This window comes from Zonotrichia leucophrys, unplaced genomic scaffold (genome assembly GCF_028769735.1).
Source record: "Zonotrichia leucophrys gambelii isolate GWCS_2022_RI unplaced genomic scaffold, RI_Zleu_2.0 Scaffold_34_1600103, whole genome shotgun sequence".
Classification (NCBI taxonomy): Eukaryota; Metazoa; Chordata; class Aves; order Passeriformes; family Passerellidae; genus Zonotrichia; species Zonotrichia leucophrys.
Window position 1 is genome coordinate 537,022 of NW_026992239.1, and position 21,924 is coordinate 558,945.

General features: G+C 60.8%; 1 protein-coding gene across 1 annotated transcript; it reads right to left on the minus strand.

Moving 5' to 3' along the window:
- Nucleotides 1-3,873: 3,873 nt before the first annotated feature.
- LOC135460225 (glycogen phosphorylase, muscle form-like) lies at nt 3,874-21,261 on the minus strand. The gene is made up of 19 exons (XM_064736960.1): nt 20,794-21,261; nt 19,448-19,549; nt 18,674-18,752; nt 17,310-17,413; nt 16,737-16,868; nt 15,551-15,662; nt 14,914-15,140; nt 13,859-13,951; nt 12,637-12,783; nt 11,501-11,664; nt 10,582-10,696; nt 9,927-10,028; nt 9,212-9,230; nt 8,706-8,759; nt 7,418-7,579; nt 6,074-6,281; nt 4,989-5,123; nt 4,695-4,761; nt 3,874-4,026 (listed from the first exon to the last, which is right to left on the minus strand). The coding sequence occupies exons 1-19, from the start codon at nt 21,034-21,036 to the stop codon at nt 3,874-3,876; spliced, it is 2,418 nt and encodes an 805-aa protein (XP_064593030.1). The 5' UTR covers nt 21,037-21,261.
- Between the last annotated feature and the right edge of the window lie 663 nt (nt 21,262-21,924).

The following is a 21,924-nucleotide window of genomic DNA, read 5'->3' on the forward strand; positions in this document are numbered from 1 at the left end:
GTGTCCGATTTTGAGGCGCAGGGAGGGACCCTCGGCCGAGCCCCCCGACTCCTGCAGCCTGGGGGGGGTCAAGGAGCCTGCGCGGGGTTTGGGGGGGCCCTGGGGGTCTGGGGGGGCTCTGGGATTTTGGGGGGATTTGGGGGGATTTGGGGGAGGGAGGGTCTGGAGTGTTGGGGGCGTCCCCAAAAGTTCAGGGGGTCCCAAGGGATCAATGGAAGGGATTTTGGGGGGGGGTCCCTGGGAATTTGGGGTGTTCTCGGGGGGGATCTCAGAGGATTTTGGGGTGTCCTGGGGGGTCCCAGGGGGTTCTGGGGGGGGTTTTTGGGGGGTCCCCATGGAGAAAACCTCGGCATTTTTCCAGCCCCCCCCTTGACCTGAGGCAGGGTTTTGGGGGGAAGCCCAGGGAGTTTTGGGGGGTCCCGCGGGATTTGGGGGTCTCAGGGGATTTTGGGGGTCCCAGGGGGCTTTGGGGGGGTTTCGGGGGGTCCCCAAGGATACAGGGTCAGCAGCTTTGAGGCCACCTCGGCCTGGGGGAGGTACCAGGGGTGCGTGGCCAGGAAGAGCCGCACGAGTTGGGGGTCCCGAACCTTCCCCTGAGCGTCTGGGGAGGGGGCGAGGGGGTCACCCCAAAAATACCGAGAGAGACCCCCCCAAAAACCCTCCTAGAGACCCCCAATATCCCCCCAAAACCCCTCCTTGAAACCTCCAATATCCCCCCAAAAACCCTCCTAGAGACCCCCAATATCCCCCCAAAATTTCGATTCCTCCTCTCTGGGGCTTCACAGATTTTAGGGAGACCTCAGAGGTCTGAACCCCCCAAATCCTCCCAAATTTTTCCCCCCAAAATCCCACAAATCCTCCCAAACCCCCAAATCCCCCTCCAGGTCCCCCCAAATTCCCCCCAAACCCCCACAAACACAAGAATCCCCAAAACCTCAGGAACCCCCCCCCCAAATCCGAGGGGCCCCGAAACTCCCCGCACCCCCAAATTCGCGGTGTCCTCCCCCCCTCAGACCCCCCAAAATCGGGGTGTCACCCCCCAGACCCCCCAAATTTTGTTGTCCCTCCCCCCCTCAGACCCCCCAAAATCGGGGTGTCACCCCCAGGACCCCCCAAATTTGGGGGTCCCCCCACCGAAGGCATCGACGCAGCCCCTCAGGAGCTCGTCCAGGGTGGGGGCTCGGTCCAGGTCCAGGGAGCTGCTCATGGTGGGACCCCAAAACTGGGGAGGGAATTTGAGAAGGGGTCAGCACCGGAGACCCCCCGCCAAAGTGGGGCTGGGGGGTCCCCAAGTGCTGAGAGTCCCTTTGGGGGGGGTTTTGGGGAGCTGGGAGGGGTCTGGGGGTCCCAGTTTGGGGTTTGGGGGTCCTGGGGGTTCCATTTTGGGGTCTGGGGGGTCCCAGTTTGGGGTTTGGGGGTCCCAGTTTGGGACTGGGGGGTCCCGGGGGTCTCCTTAATGACAATTTTGCGGGGGTTGGGGACCCCAAAGCCCCCCCGGACCCCCCCAAATTCCCCCCACCCCCGGGTTCTGCACACCCCGATAACGGAGCGGCGCTTCCTGAGCCCCAGTTCCGGTACTGGGAGAGACTGGGAATGAACTGGGAGGGAGTGGGAAGGACTGGGAATGAACTGGGAAGGACTGGGAATGAACTGGAATGAACTGGGAGAGACTGGGAATGAACTGGGAGGGACTGGGAGGGGACTGGGAATGAACTGGAATGAACTGGGAGTGACTGGGAATGAACTGGGAGGGACTGGGAGGGACTGGGAATGAACTGGGAGTGACTGGGAATGAACTGGGAGGGACTGGGAGGGACTGGGAATGAACTGGGAGTGACTGGGAATGAACTGGGAGTGACTGGGAATGAACTGGGAGTGACTGGGAATGGATTGGAGAGACTGGGAATGAACTGGGAGGGACTGGGAGGGACTGGAAATGAACTGGGATCAACTGGGAGCACTGGGATTGGTGTTATCCCAGTAAACTGGGAGCACTGGGAGCACTGGGATGGGGCTCGGGGGGGACCCTCGGGGGGTCCCGCGCTCTCCCTCCGACCCCGAGACCCCCCAGCACCCCCCAGGACCCCTCAAGACCCTCCAAGATCTCCCCAGGACCCCCCAAGACCCCCCAAGACCCCCCAAGACCCCTCAGAACCCCCACAGGACCCACCCAGAACCACCCAAAACCTCCCCAGGACCCCCCAAAAACCCCTCGAGACCCCCCCCAGGACCCCCCAGAACCGCCCAAAAACCCCCTCAAGACCACCCTGGACCCCCCAAAAACCCCTCAAGACCCCCAAACCCCCCCCCCGGACCCCCCAAATTCCATCCCCACCTGCTCCTGCGGCCGGGTCGGGTCGGTTCGGGCGCTGCGAGGGCGGGGCCGGAATTTGGGGGGGTCCGGGGGAGTTTTTGGGGTGCCCCAGGGGAATGGGGGGGTGGGGCCGGGTTTTGGGGCGGATCCGGGCGATTTTGGGGTTCCTGGGTGGGGCCGGAGGGGGGGAAGTGGTTTGTGGTTCAACAGAACGGAGGCACCGCCCTGGGGAGGGGGCGAGGCCATAAAAGCGCCCCCAGACCCCCCAAAATTCCCCCCAAATTCCCCCTTGGCACCCCAAATTCACCCCGGGACCCCAAAAAATACAACAAACACCACATTTCTGTCGTTTCTTGTGGTTTTTTTCCTTAATTTATCTTCATTCTATTTTTAATTCCTTTTTATGAGGGGGGGACCCCCCAATTTTTTCCCCCCCTCTCGGTGATGCCGCAGAGCCCCCACCCCAAAATCCCGCAGAACTGGGGAGACCCCCCCCAAAATTCAATTAAAACAACCAAAGGAGCCCCAAAACCGCCCCAAAACCGCCCCAAAACTGCTCCAAATTGCCCCAAAACTGCCCCAAAATTTCCCCCAAACTGCCCCAAACTACCCCAAAATTGCTCCAAATTTTGGGGGGTCCCCTGAACCCCCCCCAGGGAAGATTTGGGGGCGCAAGGTGAGAACTGGGGGGGATTCCAGGTGGTCGGGAGAGTTGGGGACCCCTCCCCAATTATTATTTAGGGGAAAATTTGGGGGGGGGCTGAAGGCACAAGGTGGGGTCGAGGGAGGGATTCGCGTTTTGGGGTGAATTTGGGGCATTTTGGGTGCGGGATTTGGGGAGGAATTTCAAGGGGATTCCGAGGGGGGTTCCCGGGGGGTCCCCGTTATTCCCGGGGCTGTTTTGGGGTGAATTTGGGGGATTCCAGGGGGGTTCCAAGGGGGGGTTCCCCCACAATTCCCGGGGCTGTTTTGGGGTGAATTTGGGGCATTTTGGGTGCGAGATTTGGGGGGGAATTTCAAGGGGGTTCCGAGGGGGGTTCCCCGTTATTCTCGGGGGTGTTTTGGGGTGAATTTGGGGGATTTGGGTGCGGGATTTGGGGAGGATTTCAGGGGGGAATTTCAATGGGATTCCAGGGGGGTTCCCCGTTATTCCCGGGACTGTTTTGGGGTGAATTTGGGAGATTCCAGGGGGGTTCCCCACAATTCCCAGGGGGTGTTTTGGGGTGAATTTGGGGGATTTGAGTGCGAGATTTGGGGAGGAATTTCAAGTGGATTCCAGGGGGGTTCCCGGGGGGGTCCCTGTTATTCTCGGGGCTGTTTTGGGGTGAATTTGGGGCATTTTGGGTGCGAGATTTGGGGGGGAATTTCAAGGGGGTTCCGAGGGGGGTTCCCCGTTATTCTCGAGACTGTTTTGGGGTGAATTTGGGAGATTCCAGGGGGGTTCCTCACAATTCCCGGGGGTGTTTTGGGGTGAATTTGGGGGATTTGAATGCGAGATTTGGGAGGAATTTCAAGGGGATTCCAGGGGGGTTCCCGGGGGGTTCCCGGGGGGGTCCCCGTTATTCCCGGGGATCGTCGGGCGCGGGGATGCGCTGCCGGCTCGGCTCGCAGCCCCAGATCTCCCGCGCGTACTGAGCGATCGTGCGGTCGCTCGAGAATTTCCCCGCGGCCGCCACGTTCCGGATCACGGTCCGGGTCCACTCCCGCTGGTTCTGGGGGGTCCCGGGGGGGGAAATCAGGGCGGGGGGACCCCCAAAAACACCCCCAGACCCCCAAAACCACCCCCAGACCCCCAAAAAACACCCCCAGACCCCCATAAAACACCCCCAGACCCCCCAAAAGCACCCCCAGACACCCAAAAAACACCCCCAGACCCCAAAAACCACCCCCAGACCCCAAAAACACCCCCAGACCCCCAAAAACACCCCCAGACCCCCAAAAACACCCCCAGACCCCCCAAAAAACACCCCCAGACACTCCCAGACAACCCCAGACACCCCCAGACCCCCAAAAACACCCCAGACCCCAAAAAACACCCCCAGACCCCCAAAACCCCCCCAGCCAACCCCAGACCCACCCTTGTGTGTCCCCATGGGGGTTTTTTTGGGGTTCCCCCCCGCCCTGTTCTCAGACCACTCCCCGAATATTTGGGGATCCCCCTTTTCCTCCCCATGGGGTTTTGGGGACCCCCCCTGGGATCTCCCTTGGGTTTAGAGACCCCTCCCCAACCGCTCTGTGCCCCCTCGGGGGTTTTGGGGATTTTGGGGTCGTCCCCCCCCCCCAAACCTCACCGGGGTTTTGGGGAGGGGTCCCGTTGGGCGTTGTCATTTTGGGGGGGTCCCTTTTGGGGGGGGGGTCGATTTTGGGGAGGGGTCCCCACCTTGTAGAGGGCGCTGACTTTCTCCTGGCACTTCACGTAGGCCTCGTAATCCGCGAACACCTTAAACCTGAGGGGGGGGAAACGGCGTCCGTGACCCCCTCATATCGCGATATAAACCCCGATATCCCCCATCAAACTCAATCCCCCCTGCCCAGGTGTCCGTGACCCCTCCCTATCGCGATATAAACGCCGATATCCCCCATCAAACCCAATCCCCCCTTCCCTGGCACCGCCCCCTCCCCTCTCCGCCGCCCCTATCGCGATTCCCCGGCCCCGCGGGGCTCCTGTCGCGACCTGTCGTGGTTCATCAGCATGTTGACGATGTCGCGGAACAGGTCGGGCTGCCGGGGGCTGAAGAAGCCGGAGCTGAGCTGGTCCACGGCCTGGCGGAGCTCGGGCAGGCGGTCATAGAACTCCTGGGCCCGGTACCTGCGGGATTTGGGGGGATTTTGGGGGGTCCTGGGGGGCTTTGGGGGTTTTGGAGGGATTTTGGTAAGGTCCTGGGGGGTTATGAGGAAGTTTGGGGAGATTTTGGGGGGTTATGAGGGAATTTTGGGGGGCTTTGGGGAGGTTTTGGGGATTTTGGGGAGATTTTGAGGGATCTTGGGGGGGTTTTTGGGGTTCAGGGGGTCTCCCCCAAATCCTCTGGACTTCCCTCCCTGCTCAGCTTTGTGCCCATGGGGGGATCTGGGGGTCCTGAGTGACCAGAGGGGTGGTCAGTGGGTCACCATGGGGTGGTCACTGTGCCACAGAGCGACCAGTGGGTGCAGTGGTCACTCTGTGCAGTGGTCACTCTGTGCCACAGGGTGGTCAGTGGGTCACAATGGGGTGGTCACTCTGCACTGGTCACTCTGCACCGGTCACTCTGTGGGCACTGGTCACGCTGTGGTGGTCACTGAGTGCCATGGGGTGGTCACTCTGTGCACTGGTCACTGCTGCAGTCACTCTGCACTGGTCACTGCACTGGTCACTGCTCACTCTGCACTGGTCACCTCTGCGGTCACTCTGTGGACACTGGTCACTGCACTGGTCACTCTGGTCCCACATCACTGGTCACTCCAGTCACTCTGGGGTGGTCACTGGTCACTCTGTGGTCACTCCGGTCACCCCTCAGCCCCTCACCCCTTCCTGTCCAGCGCCTCCACATCGGGCACCCTGGGGACACTGGTCACTGCACTGGTCACTCTGGTCCCACATCACTGGTCACTCAGTGGTCACTCTGCACTGGTCACTCTGGTCACCCCCAGCCCCTCACCCCTTCCAGCGCTCCATGTCGGGCACCCTGGGGACACTGGTCACTGCACTGGTCACTCTGTGCCATGGGATGGTCACTCTGCACTGGTCACTCAGTGGTCACTCCGGCCCCCCCCAGCCCTCACCCCTTCCTGTCCAGCGCCTCCACGTCCGGCACCCTCATGCCGAAGATGAACAGGTTCTGCTCCCCGGCCTCCTCGGCCATCTCCACGTTGGCGCCGTCCATGGTGCCGATGGTCAGCGCCCCGTTCAGCATGAACTTCATGTTCCCGGTGCCCGAGGCCTCGGTGCCCGCCGTGGAGATCTGCTCCGACAGGTCTGCGGCCGGGATCACTGCGGGAGCGGGGTGATATCGGGGGGATATCGGGGGGTATCGGGGTTATATCGGGTTATATCGGGGGATATTGGGGTGTATTGGAGATCTGCTCCGACAGGTCTGCGGCCGGATCACTGCGGGTATCGGGGGATATTGGGGTGATATCGGGTTATATCGGGGTGATAACGGGGGATATTGGGGTGTATTGGGGATCTGCTCCGACAGGTCTGCGGCCGGGATCACTGCGGGGTATCGGGGGATAGCGGGTTATATCGGGGTGATATCGGGGTGATATCGGGTTATATTGGGGTGATATCGGGGTGATAACGGGGGATATTGGGTTATATCGGGGGGATATCGGGGTAATATCGAGTTATATTGGGGTGATATCAGGTTATATCGGGGGGATATTGGGTTATATCAAGGGGATATCGGGGGATATCGGGGTGATAACGAGGGATATTGGGGTGTATTGGAGATCTGCTCCGACAGGTCTGCAGCCGGGATCACTGTGGGATCGGGGTGATATCGGGGGGATATCGGGGGGTATTGGGTTATATCGGGTTATATCAGGGTGATATCGGGGTGATATCAGGGTGATATCGGGTTATATCGGGGGATATTGGGGTGTATTGGGGATCTGCTCCGACAGGTCCACAGCCGGGATCACTGTGGGGTATCGGGTTATATCGGGGGATATTGGGGGATATCGGGGTTATTCGGGGTGATATTGGAGTGTATCAGGGCTATTGGGGGATATCGGGGTGTATTAGGGTGATTTTGGGGTGATATCGGGGGTTATTGGGGTGACATCAGGTGACAATCGGGATATTTGGTGACACTGAAGTGATACCGGGGGACACTGGGGATCCTGCAGGAGGGATTGGGGATTTTGGGGTGATTTCAGGGTTTTTTGGGGTTGGTTCGGGGAGGTTTTTGGGGTGATTCTGGGGAGTTTTGGGGTTATTTTGGGGGGGTTTGGGGTTATTTTTGGGGTGCTCACCCTTCTCGGCCAGCGACACCCGGTAATTCTCCAGGAACAGCGCCCGCAGAGGGGTTGGGGATTTTGGGGTGGTTCAAGGGTTTCAGGGCAGGTTAATTGAGGATTTTGGGCAGTTTTTGGGTTGATTTGGGTTATTTTTGGGGTGCTCACCCTTCTCGGCCAGCGACACACGGTAATTCTCCAGGAACAGCACCCGCAGGCGGTCGCCCACGGCCGGGTCGTGGTTGACCACGTCCCCGATGGCCGTCACCAGCCTGATGATCATGCTGTGCCCAGTGGACCTCGGTGGGACCACGTGGACCCCAACAGACACTTCAGTGGACCTCAGAAAACCTCAGGGACCCCAAAAACACTCAGGGACCCCAAAAACCTTCAAGGACCCCAAAAACACTCAGGGACCCCAAAAACACTCTGACCCCAAAAACCCTCAGGGACCCCAAAAACACTCAGGACCCTCAGTGACCCAAAAACCTCAGTGCCCAAAAACCTCAGGGACCCAAAACCTCAGGACCCAAAAACCTCAGTGACCCAAAAACTTCGCCATGGGACCCCAAAAACCCTCAGTGACCCTAAAAAACCTCAGTGACCCCAAAAACACTCAGGGACCCCAAAAACACTCAGGGACCCCAAAACACTCAGGGACCCCAAAAACCTTCAGGGACCCCCCCCCCAGAGAGCTCGGGCACCCACCAGGAACCCCAAAACCCCAAACCCAAATGGAGCCCCTCAAATTCCCACTCTGAGCACAAATGGAGCCCCTGAAACCCAAAAAAAAACACCAAATCCTCAAAATCCCAAAACTCCAAAAAGCCCAAATTTCCAAAATCCCAAATCCCAAAACTCAAAATCCCCCAAACCCCCAAATCCCACAAATCTTGAAACACTGAAAACCCCAACTCCCAAAACTCCAATAACCACAAAATCCCAAAACCCCAAAACCCCCAAAACACCAAAATTTCCAAATCCCAAAACCCCAAAATCCCTCAAAACCCAAAATTCGAAAATCCCAAAACCCCAATATCCCACAAATCTTAAAACCCCCAAACCCCAAACTCCCAAAACTCCAAAAATCGCAAAATCCTAAAACCCCAAATCCCAAAACCCCAAACTACCAAAATCCCAAAATCCCCAAACCCCCAAAACTCAAAATTTCAAAACCCCAATACCCCACAAATCCTAAAACCCCCAACCCCCAAATTCCCAAAACTCCAATAACCGCAAAACCCCAAAATACCACAACCCCAAAATACCAAACCACCAAAACTCAAAAATCCCACAACCCCAAAACCCCCAAATCCCAAAAACCCCAAAACTTAAAAAGAAAACCCCAAAATTTCAAAATCCCAAAACTCCAAACCCCAAAACTCAAAAAAACCCCCAAAATTCCAAACTCCTAAAACCCCAAAAACTCAAAAAACCCCAAATCTCCTGACCTTGCCCCCGATCATGATGGTTCGGGGCACGAAAGGTTTCCCGGGGTCCTTCTTGATCCCTAAAATTGGGGGAGACCCCAAAATGGGGGGCACGAGTCAAGGGAGACCCCCCCAAAATCGGGGAGGGGTCCCCGAGGGGTTTGGGGGATTTTGGGGGGTCCCAGAAGGAGTTTGGGGATTTTTGGGGGGTCCCAGGAGGATTTGAGGATTTTGGGGGACCCAGTGTGGATTTTCTTGGGGGAAATTGGGGGATTTTGGGAGTTTAGGGGATTTTGGGGAGGGGTCCCAGAAAGATTTTTGAGGGGTCCCAGGGGTTTAGAGGGGAATTTTGGGGGGGTCCCAGGGGGATTTGGGGGATTTTGGGGGATCCCAGTGCAGTTTTTTGGGGTATTTTGGGGGGGATTTGTGGGATTTTGGGGGGGGGATTTGGGGATTTTGGGGCTGGGGGATTTCAGGGGGCTCTCCCCAAATGAGGAGGGGTCTCAGGGTGATTTCGGGGACCCCCACTCACAGTTGTAGAGGGTGATGACCTGCGGGAATTTGGGGGTTCTGGGGGAGGTCCCAGTGTGGGTTTTGCGGAATTTTGGGGGGAGTTTGGGCAATTTTTGGGGGGATTTTTGGGATTTTTGGGGCTGGGGGATTTCGGGGGGCTCTCCCCAAATGAGGAGGGGTCTCGGGGGGTTTTGGGGACCCCCACTCACGGTTGTAGAGGGGATGTCGTGCAGCCAATTGAGAGCTGCCGCTTTACCGGGATCCCCACTCACGTGAAAAGGCGCGGTTCAGCATTCAGCACTCCTCCTGTACCGCGACTTCCTGTTCTCCTGCAATCGGAGGAGGGCACCACAGGGACTCCGGGGGACCACGGCCGGGACCCCCAGAGCCCCCCCAAATTCACCCCAAAGTGGGTCCGGACTCCCCAAATTCCCCCCAAGTGGTTCCAGCTGAACCCCCCACACCTGGTCCAGGTGTGCCCTGGATCACCTGAGATGGGCAGGGGCTGCTGAGACCCCTTGGGACCCCCCTTGGGACCCCTCCCCAGCCTTTTGGGACCCCCAGAGCCCCCCCAAAATTCCCCCCAAAGTGGGTCCGGACCCCCCCAAATTCCCAAGTGGTTCCAGCTGAACCCCCCACACCTGGTCCAGGTGTGCCCTGGAACACCTGAGATGGGGAAGGGGCTGCTGAGACCCCCCCAGAGCCCCTTGGGACCCCTCCCCAGCCCCCCGGACCTGTTTGACGTTGGCCACGTCCCGGATGAAGCTCTCGTCGTCCACGAAGTCGCGGAGCCGCTGCAGCTGGTCCAGGTCGGACACGAAATCCTCCCCGATGCGCTGGGGGGGAACCAGGGGGGAACCAGGTGAGCACAGGTGGGATCCGGGGGATCCCAGTCTGTCCCAGTCCCTCTCATTCCCATCCCAGTCCGTCCCAGTTCCCCTCAGTCCATCCCAGTCCATCCCAGGTGAGCCCAGGACATCCCAGGTGATCCCCAGTCTATTCCAATCTGTCCCAATCCCTCCCAGTCCCTCCCATTCCCATCCCAGTCCATCTCAGTTCCCCCCAGTCCCCCCCAGTCCATCCCAGTCCACCCCAGTCCATCCCAGTCCCCCCCATTCCCATCCCAGTCCATCCCACTGCTCCCAGTCCCCCCCATTCCCATCCCAGTCCATCCCAGTCCCTCCCAGTCCCTCCCATTCCATCCCAGTCTCTCCCAGTCCATCCCAGTCCCTCCCAGTCCACCCCAGTCCCTCCCAGTCCCTCCCATTCCCATCCCAGTCCATCCCAGTCCATACCATTCCCATCCCAGTCTATTCCAGTCCATCCCAGTTCCCCCAGTCCCTCCCATTCCCATCCCAGTCCATCCCAGTCCCCCCCAGTCCCTCCCACCTGCGCGATGACCTCGGCCAGCCCGGGGTTGCACATCACCAGCCAGCGCCTCGGGGTGATGCCGTTGGTTTTGTTCTGGAACTTGTGCGGCTCCAGCTCATAGAAATCCTTAAACCTGGGGGGGACACGGGGACAATGGGGACATGGGGACACCTGGGGACATGGGGACACAGGGACACAGGGACAGTGGGGGGGATGTGGGGACACTGAGGGGACACGGGAATATGGGGGGACATAAGGACACCTGGAGACATGGGGACACCAAGGGACACAGTGGGGGACACAGGGATGGGGGGACATGGGGACATGGGGGGACACAGGGACATGGGGACACCAGGGGGGGACATGGGGACACAGGGACAGCGGGGGACGCCAGGGGACCTGAGGACATGGGGGACACCTGGGGGACATGGGGGGGACATGGGGGTACATGGGGACATGGGGACACTGAGGGACATGGGGACACCTGGGGGACACGGGGACAATGGGGGACATGGGGGGGGGGCAAGGGGGAATTTGGGGTCTGGGACGGGTTTGGGGTCCTGGGGGTGGCCAGGACATGATTGGGGTGATCTGGGGTGATTTGGGGGGGTTTGGGGGGTTTTGGGGATCTCATACACGCTGTCCTTGAGGATCTGCGAGTGGATCTCGGGGTTTTGGGATATTTGGGGTGATTTGGGGATATTTGGGGTGCCCTGGGGGTCCGTACACGCTGTCCTTGAGGATCTGCGAGTGGATCTCGGGGTTTTGGGATATTTGGGGTGATTTGGGGATATTTGGGGTGATTTGGGGTATTTGGGGTGCCCTGGGGGTCCGTACACGCTGTCCTTGAGGATCTGCGAGTGGATTTTGGGGTCTGGGGGCACAGGACATGGTTGGGGATATTTGGGGTGATTTGGGGGGTTTGGGGGGTCCGTACACGCTGTCCTTGAGGATCTGCGAGTGGATCTCGGCCACGCCGTTGACGGCGTGCGCGCCCACGATGCACAGGTGCGCCATGTTGATTCGCTTCACGGCGCCCTCCTCCACCAGCGACATCCGGCGGAGCCGCTCCAGGTCCCCCGGGAACTGCGCGTACACGCGCTGGGGGGGCAGGGGGAGAGCGCTGAGACCCCCGAGATCCCCCCCCATTGGGGACAGCGCTGGGACCCCCGAGATCCTCCCCCATTGGGGACAGCGCTGAGACCCCCCAGGGACAGCGCTGAGACCCCCGAGATCCCCCCCCACCAAGGGACTGCCCTGAGACCCCCATCGGGGACATCGGCACCCCTGGGATCCCATCGGGGACAGCCCTGAGACCCCCCAGGGACAGCCCTGAGACCCCTGAGATCCCCCTCCCCCACCAAGGGACATCCCTGAGACCCCCTGGGACCCCCATCAGGGACATCGGGACCCCCGAGATCCCCCCACCAAGGGACAGCCCTGAGACCCCCGAGATCCTCCCCCATTGGGGACAGCACTGAGACCCCCGAGATCCCCCCACTCAGGGACAGCCCTGAGACCCCCATCGGGGACATGGGGACCCCTGAGACCCCCACTGGGGACATTGGAAACCCTGAGACCCCCATTGGGGACATTGGGACCCCTGAGATCCCCCCCAGGAACAACCCCAGGGACACCAAATCCTCAAAGACCCCCAGAGATCCCCTCCAGGGACACCCCCATGGACACCGGACCCCCAGAGACCCCCTGAGCCCCCCCCCAGAGACCCCCTAGGGACATCACAGCGACCCCCCCCAATGTCACCCCCTGAGACCTTTCTAATGCCACCCCCACAGCGTCCCCAGACCCCCATAAACCCCCCTGAGACCCCCAAAAATCCCCCAGCTAGTGGAGAACTGGGCCGAGGAGGGGGGGGGGGGCACAGACTATTGGGGGACCCCCCTCAATTCCCCCCTCACCCCCAAAGCGGGCAGGAACTTCCCCCCATGTTTCCCCCAATGTTACCCCAAACACCCCCCACACCCTCTGCACCCCCAAACCCCGAGGGTCCCCCAGCCCTGAGGACCCCCGGGACCCCCCCCCTCCCCCACTTTGCCCCCTCCCCAATCTCACGTCGAGGAAGCGCTGGTTGATCTCGTAGATGAGCTGCAGGTGCCGCGGCAGCAGCGACTCCAGCAGGTGAACGGGCCAGCGCTCCAGCGCCTCGGGCAGCACCGTGTGGTTGGTGTAGGCGCAGGTGCGCACCGTGATGTCCCACGCCTGGGACGGGGGGTTTAAAGGGTTAAAATCATAAAATAATTAAAAGTTAATTGTGGGGAAAATGTGTTGGTGAGCGCAGTGGGTGATTGCCACGCTGGAACTTGGGTAAAGTATATGGGTTAAGTGGGTTAATCAGGGAATTAATAATTAAATTTGTTTAATTGTGAGCAATGTGGTTGGTGTAGCGCAGTGCGCACGTGATGTCCCTGGATCGAGGATTTAAAGCGTTAAATTATTATTTAAGGGTTTAAATATGAATTAAATAATTAAATATTGTAATTGTGGAGCAATTGTTGGTGTAGGCGCAGTGCGCACGTGATGCCCACGCTGACGGGATTAAGGCTGTAAAATCATGAATTTAAATAATAAATTATTGTTTAATGTAGACATTGGTGTGTAGGCGCAGGTGGCAAGTGATGTCCACGCTGAACGGGATTAAAGGTAAATCATGATTAAATAATTAAATTTGTTAATGTAGAGCATGGATTGGTGTAGCGAGTGCACGTGATGCCACGCGATGGGGATTTAAGGTTAAATCATAAAATTCGGGGAATTAGAAGCTAAACTTTGCGGGGAAAAATGTTAAAAATACTCTGAAAATGTTAAAAAATGTTAAAAACTCTGAAAACGTCAGGCTTTGTGTTTGCCAGATCGTGTGAAATTGCACCTGCCTTATGCAGCATATGATAAATTATATAATTGTTAGATGTGATGATTGTTTAGTGATTAAATACAACTCCTGTTTAATCGTAAGAAGAATCATGAGAAACTCTGTTAGAATTTTGAGAGGTCCCAGGAAGGTTTTGGGGTCTCAGGGGGAGGTTTTGGGCTTCCATGAAGGTTTTTGGGGTCTGGGAGGTTTCGGGGTCCCCAGGAAGTTTTTGGGATCTCCAGGTTTTGGTGTCCCAGGACGGTTTGGGTCCGAGGTTTTGGTGTCCCCAGGAAGTTTTGGGACCCCTCGTGCGGTTTTGGGGGCCCAGGATGTTTTGGGCCCCGAGGTTTGGTGTCCCAGAGGTTTGGGCCCAGGAAGTTTTTGGGGACCCCTCCGCGCGGTTTTGGGGGTCCCAGCACCCACCTGGTCCCACCCCAGGTGCTCCTCGTCCAGCAGGATCCGCATCAGCTCGGGGATGGCCAGCGAGGGGTGGGTGTCGTTCAGCTGGATCGCCACCTGCGCGGCCGGCAAGGGGTTAAACCGGGGGGAATTTTGGGGTCCCAGAGGGGTTTTTGGGGGGTCCCCGGGGCGCCTTGGGGCTCACCTTGTCGGGGGTAGCTCTCGATAGGTATTTGCGCAGGGTCCGGCGCGATCATCGCGGATTTGAGGCGCACGATGTGTGGGCGTCGATTTCCTGCCGAGTCCCGCCCTCGCGTCCCGGGCCAGACCAAACCGTTAACCCGAAAGGCCCCGAAACCTTCGGGTCCAGAGGGGTGGGCCCCTGTGGACCTAACAGCCCCCGAACCACCTTCGGAATACTGGGGTAGCCCGGTGACCCGAAGGCACCCGAACCCTGTGAGCCCAATAAGCCCCCAAATGCTCCGTGGACCAAAGCAGCCCCACAAATCTTCCTGCTTCAGCCGCAGCTCCTTGCCCTCGAAAAACTGGGGGTGTCCCCGTGTGAGACCCCAAAACAGCCCCCCAAAACCCCCTCGAGAAACTGGGGGTGTCCCCTCCCTGTGAGACCCCGAAATAGCGCCCCAAAACCCCCTCTGAGACCCCAAAACCCACACCCGGACAAAACGCACCCCGAAAAACGCCCCATGGAGACCCCGAAACAGACCGAACCCCCGAAAACTTGCCCCATGTGAGACCCCAAACAACACCCCGAACCACTTGTGAGACCCCAAAAGCACCAAACCCCCCAAATCCACCGTGAGACCCCGAAACAGCACCCCAAAACCCCCTGGAGAAACTGGGGGTGTTCCCTCCATGAGACCCCCAAACCTTGCCCTCAAAAAACTGGGGGTGCCCCCCCTCAAGAAACTGGGGGTATCCAGGACCCCCCCCACATTATTTTTGGGTTTTTTTTAATGTTCTTGTCCAGGTTTGGGGGTGCCCTGGGATTCCCAGTGCCCCCAGCCCCTCCTGAGCCCCTAAGGACCCCCCAGACCCCTCAGGACCCCCCAATTTCTCACGTTGCCATTGGGGTACAGCACTCGGGAGATGTTCTCGGCCAGGTTTCGGGGGTCCCAGAGCCCCCAAACCCCCCCAAACTCCTTCAGGACCCCCAGACCCCCCCAGACTCCCCCAGACTCCCCCAGGACCCCCCAATTTCTCACGTTGTCATTGGGGTACAGCACTCTGGAGATGTTCTCGGCCAGGTTTCGGTCCAGCACGGCCTGGACGTACCCCCCGACATTGACTGGGGGGGACAGAGAGGTTTGGGGGTGGAAATTTGGGGTTCAGGGGGGTGGATTTGGGGTTTGGGGAAGGATTTGGGGGTTCAGGGTTGGATTTTGGGATGGATTTGGGGGTTCAGGGGGGAATTTGGGGGTGGATTTTGGAGTTCAAGGGTGGATTTTGGGGTTCAGGGAAGGATTCGGGGGTTCGGGGTTGGACTGTGGATTCGGAGGTGGATTTGGGGTTCAGGATGGATTTTGGGTCAGATTTTGGGTTCAGGGATGGATTTTGGGGTGGATTTGGCGTTCAGCGTGGATTTTGGCATGGGTTTGGGGTTGGATTTTGGGGTTCCAGGGGTGGATTTAGGGTTGGATTTTGGGGTTCAGGGTGTATTTTGGGGTTTGGGTTGTATTTTGGGGAGGGGGCACTCACAGTCCTTGAGGTTGAAGTCGTTGGGGGCGCGCGCTGACCACAGGCGCAGCGTGTTCACCGTGTTGTTGCGGTACCCGGGCACGGGCGTGTCATAGGGCAGGGCCAGCACCACCTGTGTGTGACACGCGCGTGTGCAAGGGGGGGCACCCCAGAACACCGACAGCCCCCCTGAGCTGCAGCACGTCCTCAGGTGTGCTCAGGGTGTGACACCTGTGTGTGTATGTGTGACACCTGTGTGACACCTCTGTGTGACACCTGTGTGTGTATGTGTGACACCTGTGTGACACCTGTGTGTGACACGCGCGTGTGCAAGGGACACCCCGAATGCCCAGAGCCCCCCTGAGCTGCAGCACGTCCTCAGGTGTGCTCAGGTGTGACACCTCTGTGTGTGTGACACCTCTGTGTGTGTGACACCTGTGCCCAGGTGTGCCCTCACCTGCGTGCCCACCCACCGGGTCCCCCATGCCCCAGGTGTGCCCCCCATGCCCAGGCGTGCCCCAGCTGTACCCAGGTGTACCCAGGTGACCCCAGGTGTGCCCCCCATGCCCAGGCATACCCCAACTGTGCCCAGGTGTGCCCTGGCGTGCCAGGTGTGCCCTCACCTGCGTGTCCACCCACCGTGCCCCCTAAGCTCACTGCTCCCCATGCCCACCCGTAGCCAGGCATACCCCAGCCGTGCCCCCATGCCCAGGTGTGCCCAGGTGTGCCCTCACCTGTGTGCCCAGGTGTACCCAGGCGTGTGCCCAGGTGTGCCCCCTCATGCCCAGATGTACCCCAGGTGTGCCCCTCATGTCCAGCCGTGCCCAGGTGTGCCAGGTGTGCCCAGGTGTGCCAGGTGTGCCCTCACCTGTGTGCCCAGGTGTACCCAGGCGTGTGCCCAGGTGTGCCCCCTCATGCCCAGGTGTACCCCAGGTGTGCCCCTCATGCCCAGCCGTGCCCAGGTGTAGCCAGGTGTACCCAGCCGTGCCCAGGTGTACCCAGGTGACCCCAGGTGTGCCCCCCCTGCCCAGGCATACCCCAGCTGTGCCCCCCATGCCCAGGTGTGCCAGGTGTGCCCTCACCTGTGTGCCCAGGTGTGCCCAGGTGTACCCAGGCGTGTGCCCAGGTGTACCCAGGTGTACCCCAGGTGTGCCCAGGTGTGCCCCTCATGCCCAGCCGTGCCCAGGTGTGCCAGGTGTGCCCTCACCTGCGTGTCCACCCACCGCGCCCCCTCGGGCCCGTGCTCCACGCGCCCGTAGAAGCGCACCGGGATCGTGTACTCGGGCCGCGCCTTCTCCCAGGGGTTCCCGTAGCGCAGCCAATCATCGGCCTCCTCCACCTGGGGGCGGGGCGCAGCTCAGACCCCTCCCCAAAATCCCAAAATCCACACAGAGACCCCTCCCCATAATCCCCAGAATCCCAAAATCCCAAAATCCACACAGGGACCCACCCAAAAACCCCAAAACCTCTAAATCTACACAGGGACCACAAAACCCACCCAGAGACCCCTCCCCAAGTCCCACCTCCTCCATACCCACCCAGAGACCCCTCCCCACCACCCTAAAACCCATCCAGAGACCCTTCCCCAAAATCCACCCCAAAACCCACACAGAGACCCTCCCTCAACCTAAAACCCACCCAGAGACCCTCCCGAAAACCCCAATACCCACACAGAGACCCCAAAACCCCCCCAGAGACCCCTCCCCAAGCCCCACCTCCTCAATACCCACCCAGAGACCCCTCCCCACAGCTGCCCCGCCCCCAGGACCCCTCCCCGCACCTGCCAGCCCCCCGCGATGCGCTGGTTGAAGATGCCGAACTCGTAGCGGATCCCGTAACCGTAGGCGGCGAGACCCAGCGTGGCCATGGAGTCCAGGAAACACGCTGGGGACACGGGGACATGGGGACACCATCAGGGACATGGGGACATTGGGGACAGTGGGGACACGGGGACATGGGGACACCATCAGGGACACGGGGACACTGGGGACATAGGGGACATTGGGGACATGGGGACACCATCAGGGACATGGGGACATTGGGGACAGTGGGGACATTGGGGACATTGGGGACCCAGCATGGCCACGGAGTCCAGGAAACACGCTGGGAACACGGGGACAGTCAGGGACATTGGGGACAGTGGGGACATTGGGGACACGGGGACATTGGGGACAGTGGGGACATTGGGGACAGCCAGGGACAGTGGGGACAGCCAGGGACACCATCAGGGACAGTGGGGACATGGGGAAATGGGGACCCAGCGTGGCCATGGAGTCCAGGAAACACGCTGGGGACACGGGGACATTGGGGACATTGGGGACACCATCAGGGACATGGGGACATTGGGGACAGTGGGGACATTGGGGACAGTGGGGACATGGGGACATTGGGGACACCATCAGGGACATGGGGACATTGGGGACAGTGGGGACATGGGGACATTGGGGACAGTGGGGACAGGGGTTGGGGGCACTGGGGACATGGGGGGACACAGGGCCAGGGGCTGGGGACACGGGGACACAGTCAGGGACACCGGGGACAGGGTCAAGGACAGGGTCAGGGACTCGGGGACACAGGGACAGGGGCTGGGGACAGTGGGGACATGAGACACTGGGGTGACACGGGGACAGTTGGGGCACACAGGGGACACTGAGGGGACAGTGGGGGTCAGCGACACTGGGAGGACACTGGAGACATTGGGGTGACACAGGGACACTGGGGGGACACTGGAGTGACACAGGGGACACTGGGGGGACACAGGGGACACAGGGACATTGGGGACACTGGGGGGACACTGGGGGACACAGGGACACTGGGGGGACACTGGGGACACAGGGACATTGGGGACACTGGGGGGACACTGGGGGACACAGGGACACTGGGGGGACACAGGGGACACAGGGACATTGGGGACACTGGGGGGACACTGGGGGGACACAGGGGACACTGGGGGGACACAGGGACCCTTGGGGGACACTGTGGGGAGTCATGGAGGACAGCAAACACGCTGGGGGACAGGGAGATGCCACCGGGGGACATTGGGGACACCATGGGGACATGGTGGGGGGGGACGGGACAGGAGCATCCCGGGGGGATCGGGGACATTGTGGGGTCCCCCCCAGCCCCTTGGGGACCTCCCCGCACCTGCCAGCCGCCCCAGGCCGCCATTGCCCAGCCCCGCGTCCTCCTCGATCTCCTGCAGCTCCTCCATGTCCAGCCCGAGCTGGGGACAGCGACAACAGAGCAGCGGTTGGGAGGGACCCCAGAATTTGGGGGGGGGCCAAAACTTTATGGGGGACACCCCAAAACTGAGGGGAACACCCCAAACCATCCCCATCCCCCTCCCTCCTCCCACTGTCCCCTCTCTGCCCTCCTAATCCCCCTCCTCAAATCCCACCGCACCCATGGGGACAGCCCCGCATTGCGGCCCCTCTGCCGCCCCCCACGACCCCTCCCCAGCCCCCCAAGACCCCAAAATTGGTGGGGGAACACCCCAAAACTGGGGGGGACACCCCAAATTTGCGGGGGGACACCACAAACTATCCTCATCCCCCTCCCTCCTCCCACTGTCCCCTCTCTGCCCTCCCAATCCCCCTCCTCAAATCCCACCGCACCCATGGGGACAGCCCCGCATTGCGGCCCCTCTGCCGCCCCCTACGACCCCTCCCCAGCCCCCCAAGACCCCAAAATTGGTGGGGGAACACCCCAAAACTGGGGAGGACACCCCAAAACTGGGGGGGACACCCCAAATTTGCGGGGGGACACCCCAAAACATCCCCCTCCCTCCTCCCACTGTCCCCTCTCTGCCCTCCCAATCCCCCTCCTCAAATCCCACCGCACCCATGGGGACAGCCCCTGCATTGCGGCCCCCCACGACCCCTCCCCAGCCCCCCAAGACCCCCCCCAAATTCCCCCCACCTGGTAGAGCGCCTCGTCGCAGCCGCTCTGGAGCCCCAAATTCACCATGGTGTTGGTCAGGGTGCGCCCCATGTAGAACTCCAGGGACAGGTAATAGATGCGCTAAAAGGGGGTTCGGAGGGGTCACCGGGGGTCACCGGGGGTCACCGGGGGTCACGGACACCCCCGCGCCCCCCGGGTCCCCCCCCCCGGCCCCGCCGCCCCCCCGCTATCCGGTGTCGGGATTAAATGGCAGGGCCGGGGTGGCGGGAAAGGTCAGGATAAATTTAACCGGGAATGATGGGGAGGGGGGGGGGGAAAGGAACCCCCCAGTGCTGGACCCCCCCGAAATGCACCCCCAAAATGCACCCCCAAAATCCCCCCCCAAACGCACCCCCAGAACCCCCCCAGTCCTGACCCCCCCCAAACTCGCACCCCCAGGACCCCCTACCCCGAAATGCACCCCCAGGACCCCCACCCCAATCCTGATCCCCCCTGAAATGCACCCCCAGAACCCCCCCAGTCCTGATCCCCCCCTCCCGAAATGCACCCCCAAAATCTCCCCCTCCCAGAACTGCGATCCCCACAAACCCACAGCCCCCACCCCACCATTCCTGGCGACCCCCCCCCTAAATTAGGGTCATCACAGTCGCACTGCATGGAGACCCCCAAGACCCCCCAAATCCCTTCAGGACCCCCCCCCTCCTTCAGAACCCCCTTTTTCATCACCTGGGGGTCCTTTAGTTATAGCACTGTTGGGTGTGCAGCCCCCAGACCCCTCTAGGACCCCCCAAAACCCCCAGGACCCCTCCAAACCCCCACTTTGGGGTTCTTGCCTTTATAGCATTGCTGTGTTTGCAGCCCCCAGACCCCTCTGAGGACCCCCCAAATCCCCCAGGACCCCCAAATCCCCACCTTGGGTTCTTCCTCCTCATGGCACTGCAGACACCAGACCCCTCCAGGACCCCCCAAAACCCCCCTAGGACCCCCAGGACCCCTCATACCCCCACCTTGGCCTCCTTCTCATCATGGCACTGCAGACCCCAGACCCCTCCAAGACCCCCAAAACTCCCCCAGGACCCCCCAAATCCTCACCTTGGCCTCTTCCTCATGGTGGCACTGTTGGTTCTGCAGACCCCAGACCCCCCAAAACCCACTCAGGACCCCCCAAAAACCCCCAAATCTCCACCTTGGGCCATTCCTGGTGGTGACACTGTTAGTTCTGCAGATCCCAGACCCCCCAAAACCCCCCCAGGACCCCCCAAACGCCCACCTTGGGGTCTTTCTCGTAGCAGTACTGCTGTGTGTGCAGACCCCAGACCCATCCAGGACCCCCCAAACCCCCCCAGGACTCCCCAAACGCCCACCTTGGGGTCTTTCTCGTAGTAGTACTGCTGTGTCCGCAGCCAGCGCCCCACCAGGTGGTCGCGCACGGTGTGCGCCAGCGCCATGTAGTAGTCGCGGGATGTCGCGACATTGCGATCCTTGACGAGGGTGAAGTGCAGGTGCCGGTTGAAGTTTTTCTTGAGCTCGCCCACGTTCTCGGGCCCCGCCAGGCCCCGCACGCTGATCTGCCGCCGCCGGTCCGCGTCCGTCAGCGGTCGCGACATGGCGACACAAATCGGGGTGGGGGTCTCTGGAGAGTCAGGGGGGCTTTAAGGGGTGGGGGGATCCGAGGGGTCCGCAGGAATTCGGGTTTGGGGGCTCTGCAGGAATCCGGGCTGGGGGAGATCCAGAGGATTCCGGGTTTTGGAGGGGTGCGGACGGCTCCGAATTTTGGGGGCTCCGAATTTTGGGGAGGGGTCCTGGAGGCCTCTGGATTTTGGAGGGGTCCGGAAAGCTCCGAATTTTGGGGGGGGTCCTGGGGGGCTCCGGGTTCTGGGGGTTTAAGACTTGGGGGGCTCCGGGCCGGGGGCGGCGGCAGCAGCGGCGCCCCGGCCGCTTTGAACGCGCGGGTGATTCAATATTCATGAGGGGGCGGGGCCTAAATGAAGCCACGCCCCCACTTCGCCACTCAGGGTACTTAACCGATAACTATTCATAAGGGGCGGAGCTAAATGCGGGGAAGATGCTCTGCTCGTTAAATATTCATGAAGGGGCGGGGCTTAAACTCCTCCCGGTCCCACAGCGCCCCCTGCTGGCCTCGCCCTTCCGAGCCCCCTCCCCAAACCCGGGGGTCCCGAATGCCCCGATTTGGGGCGGGGGGGGATCTCTGGGTGTGTCCCCCCCCTCAGGGGGGGTTGTGTGCGCTGCCCCCCCCCGCGGTAACCCGATCCCCCCCCCATGAAGGTCGCGACATTCGCGGCGACATTCGCGGTGACCTCGGCGCTGAGTGACGGCCGCAGGGGGTGGGGGGGGGCGCGACCCCCGCGACGGCGGCTCCGGTTTCACGGGGGGGGGGGGGGGGGGGGGGGGGAACGAAACCCGAGCCCGGTGACGCGGATTGGGGGGGGGGGGGGTGGGAAAACGGGACACACAAAATGAGGGGGGGGCCCAAC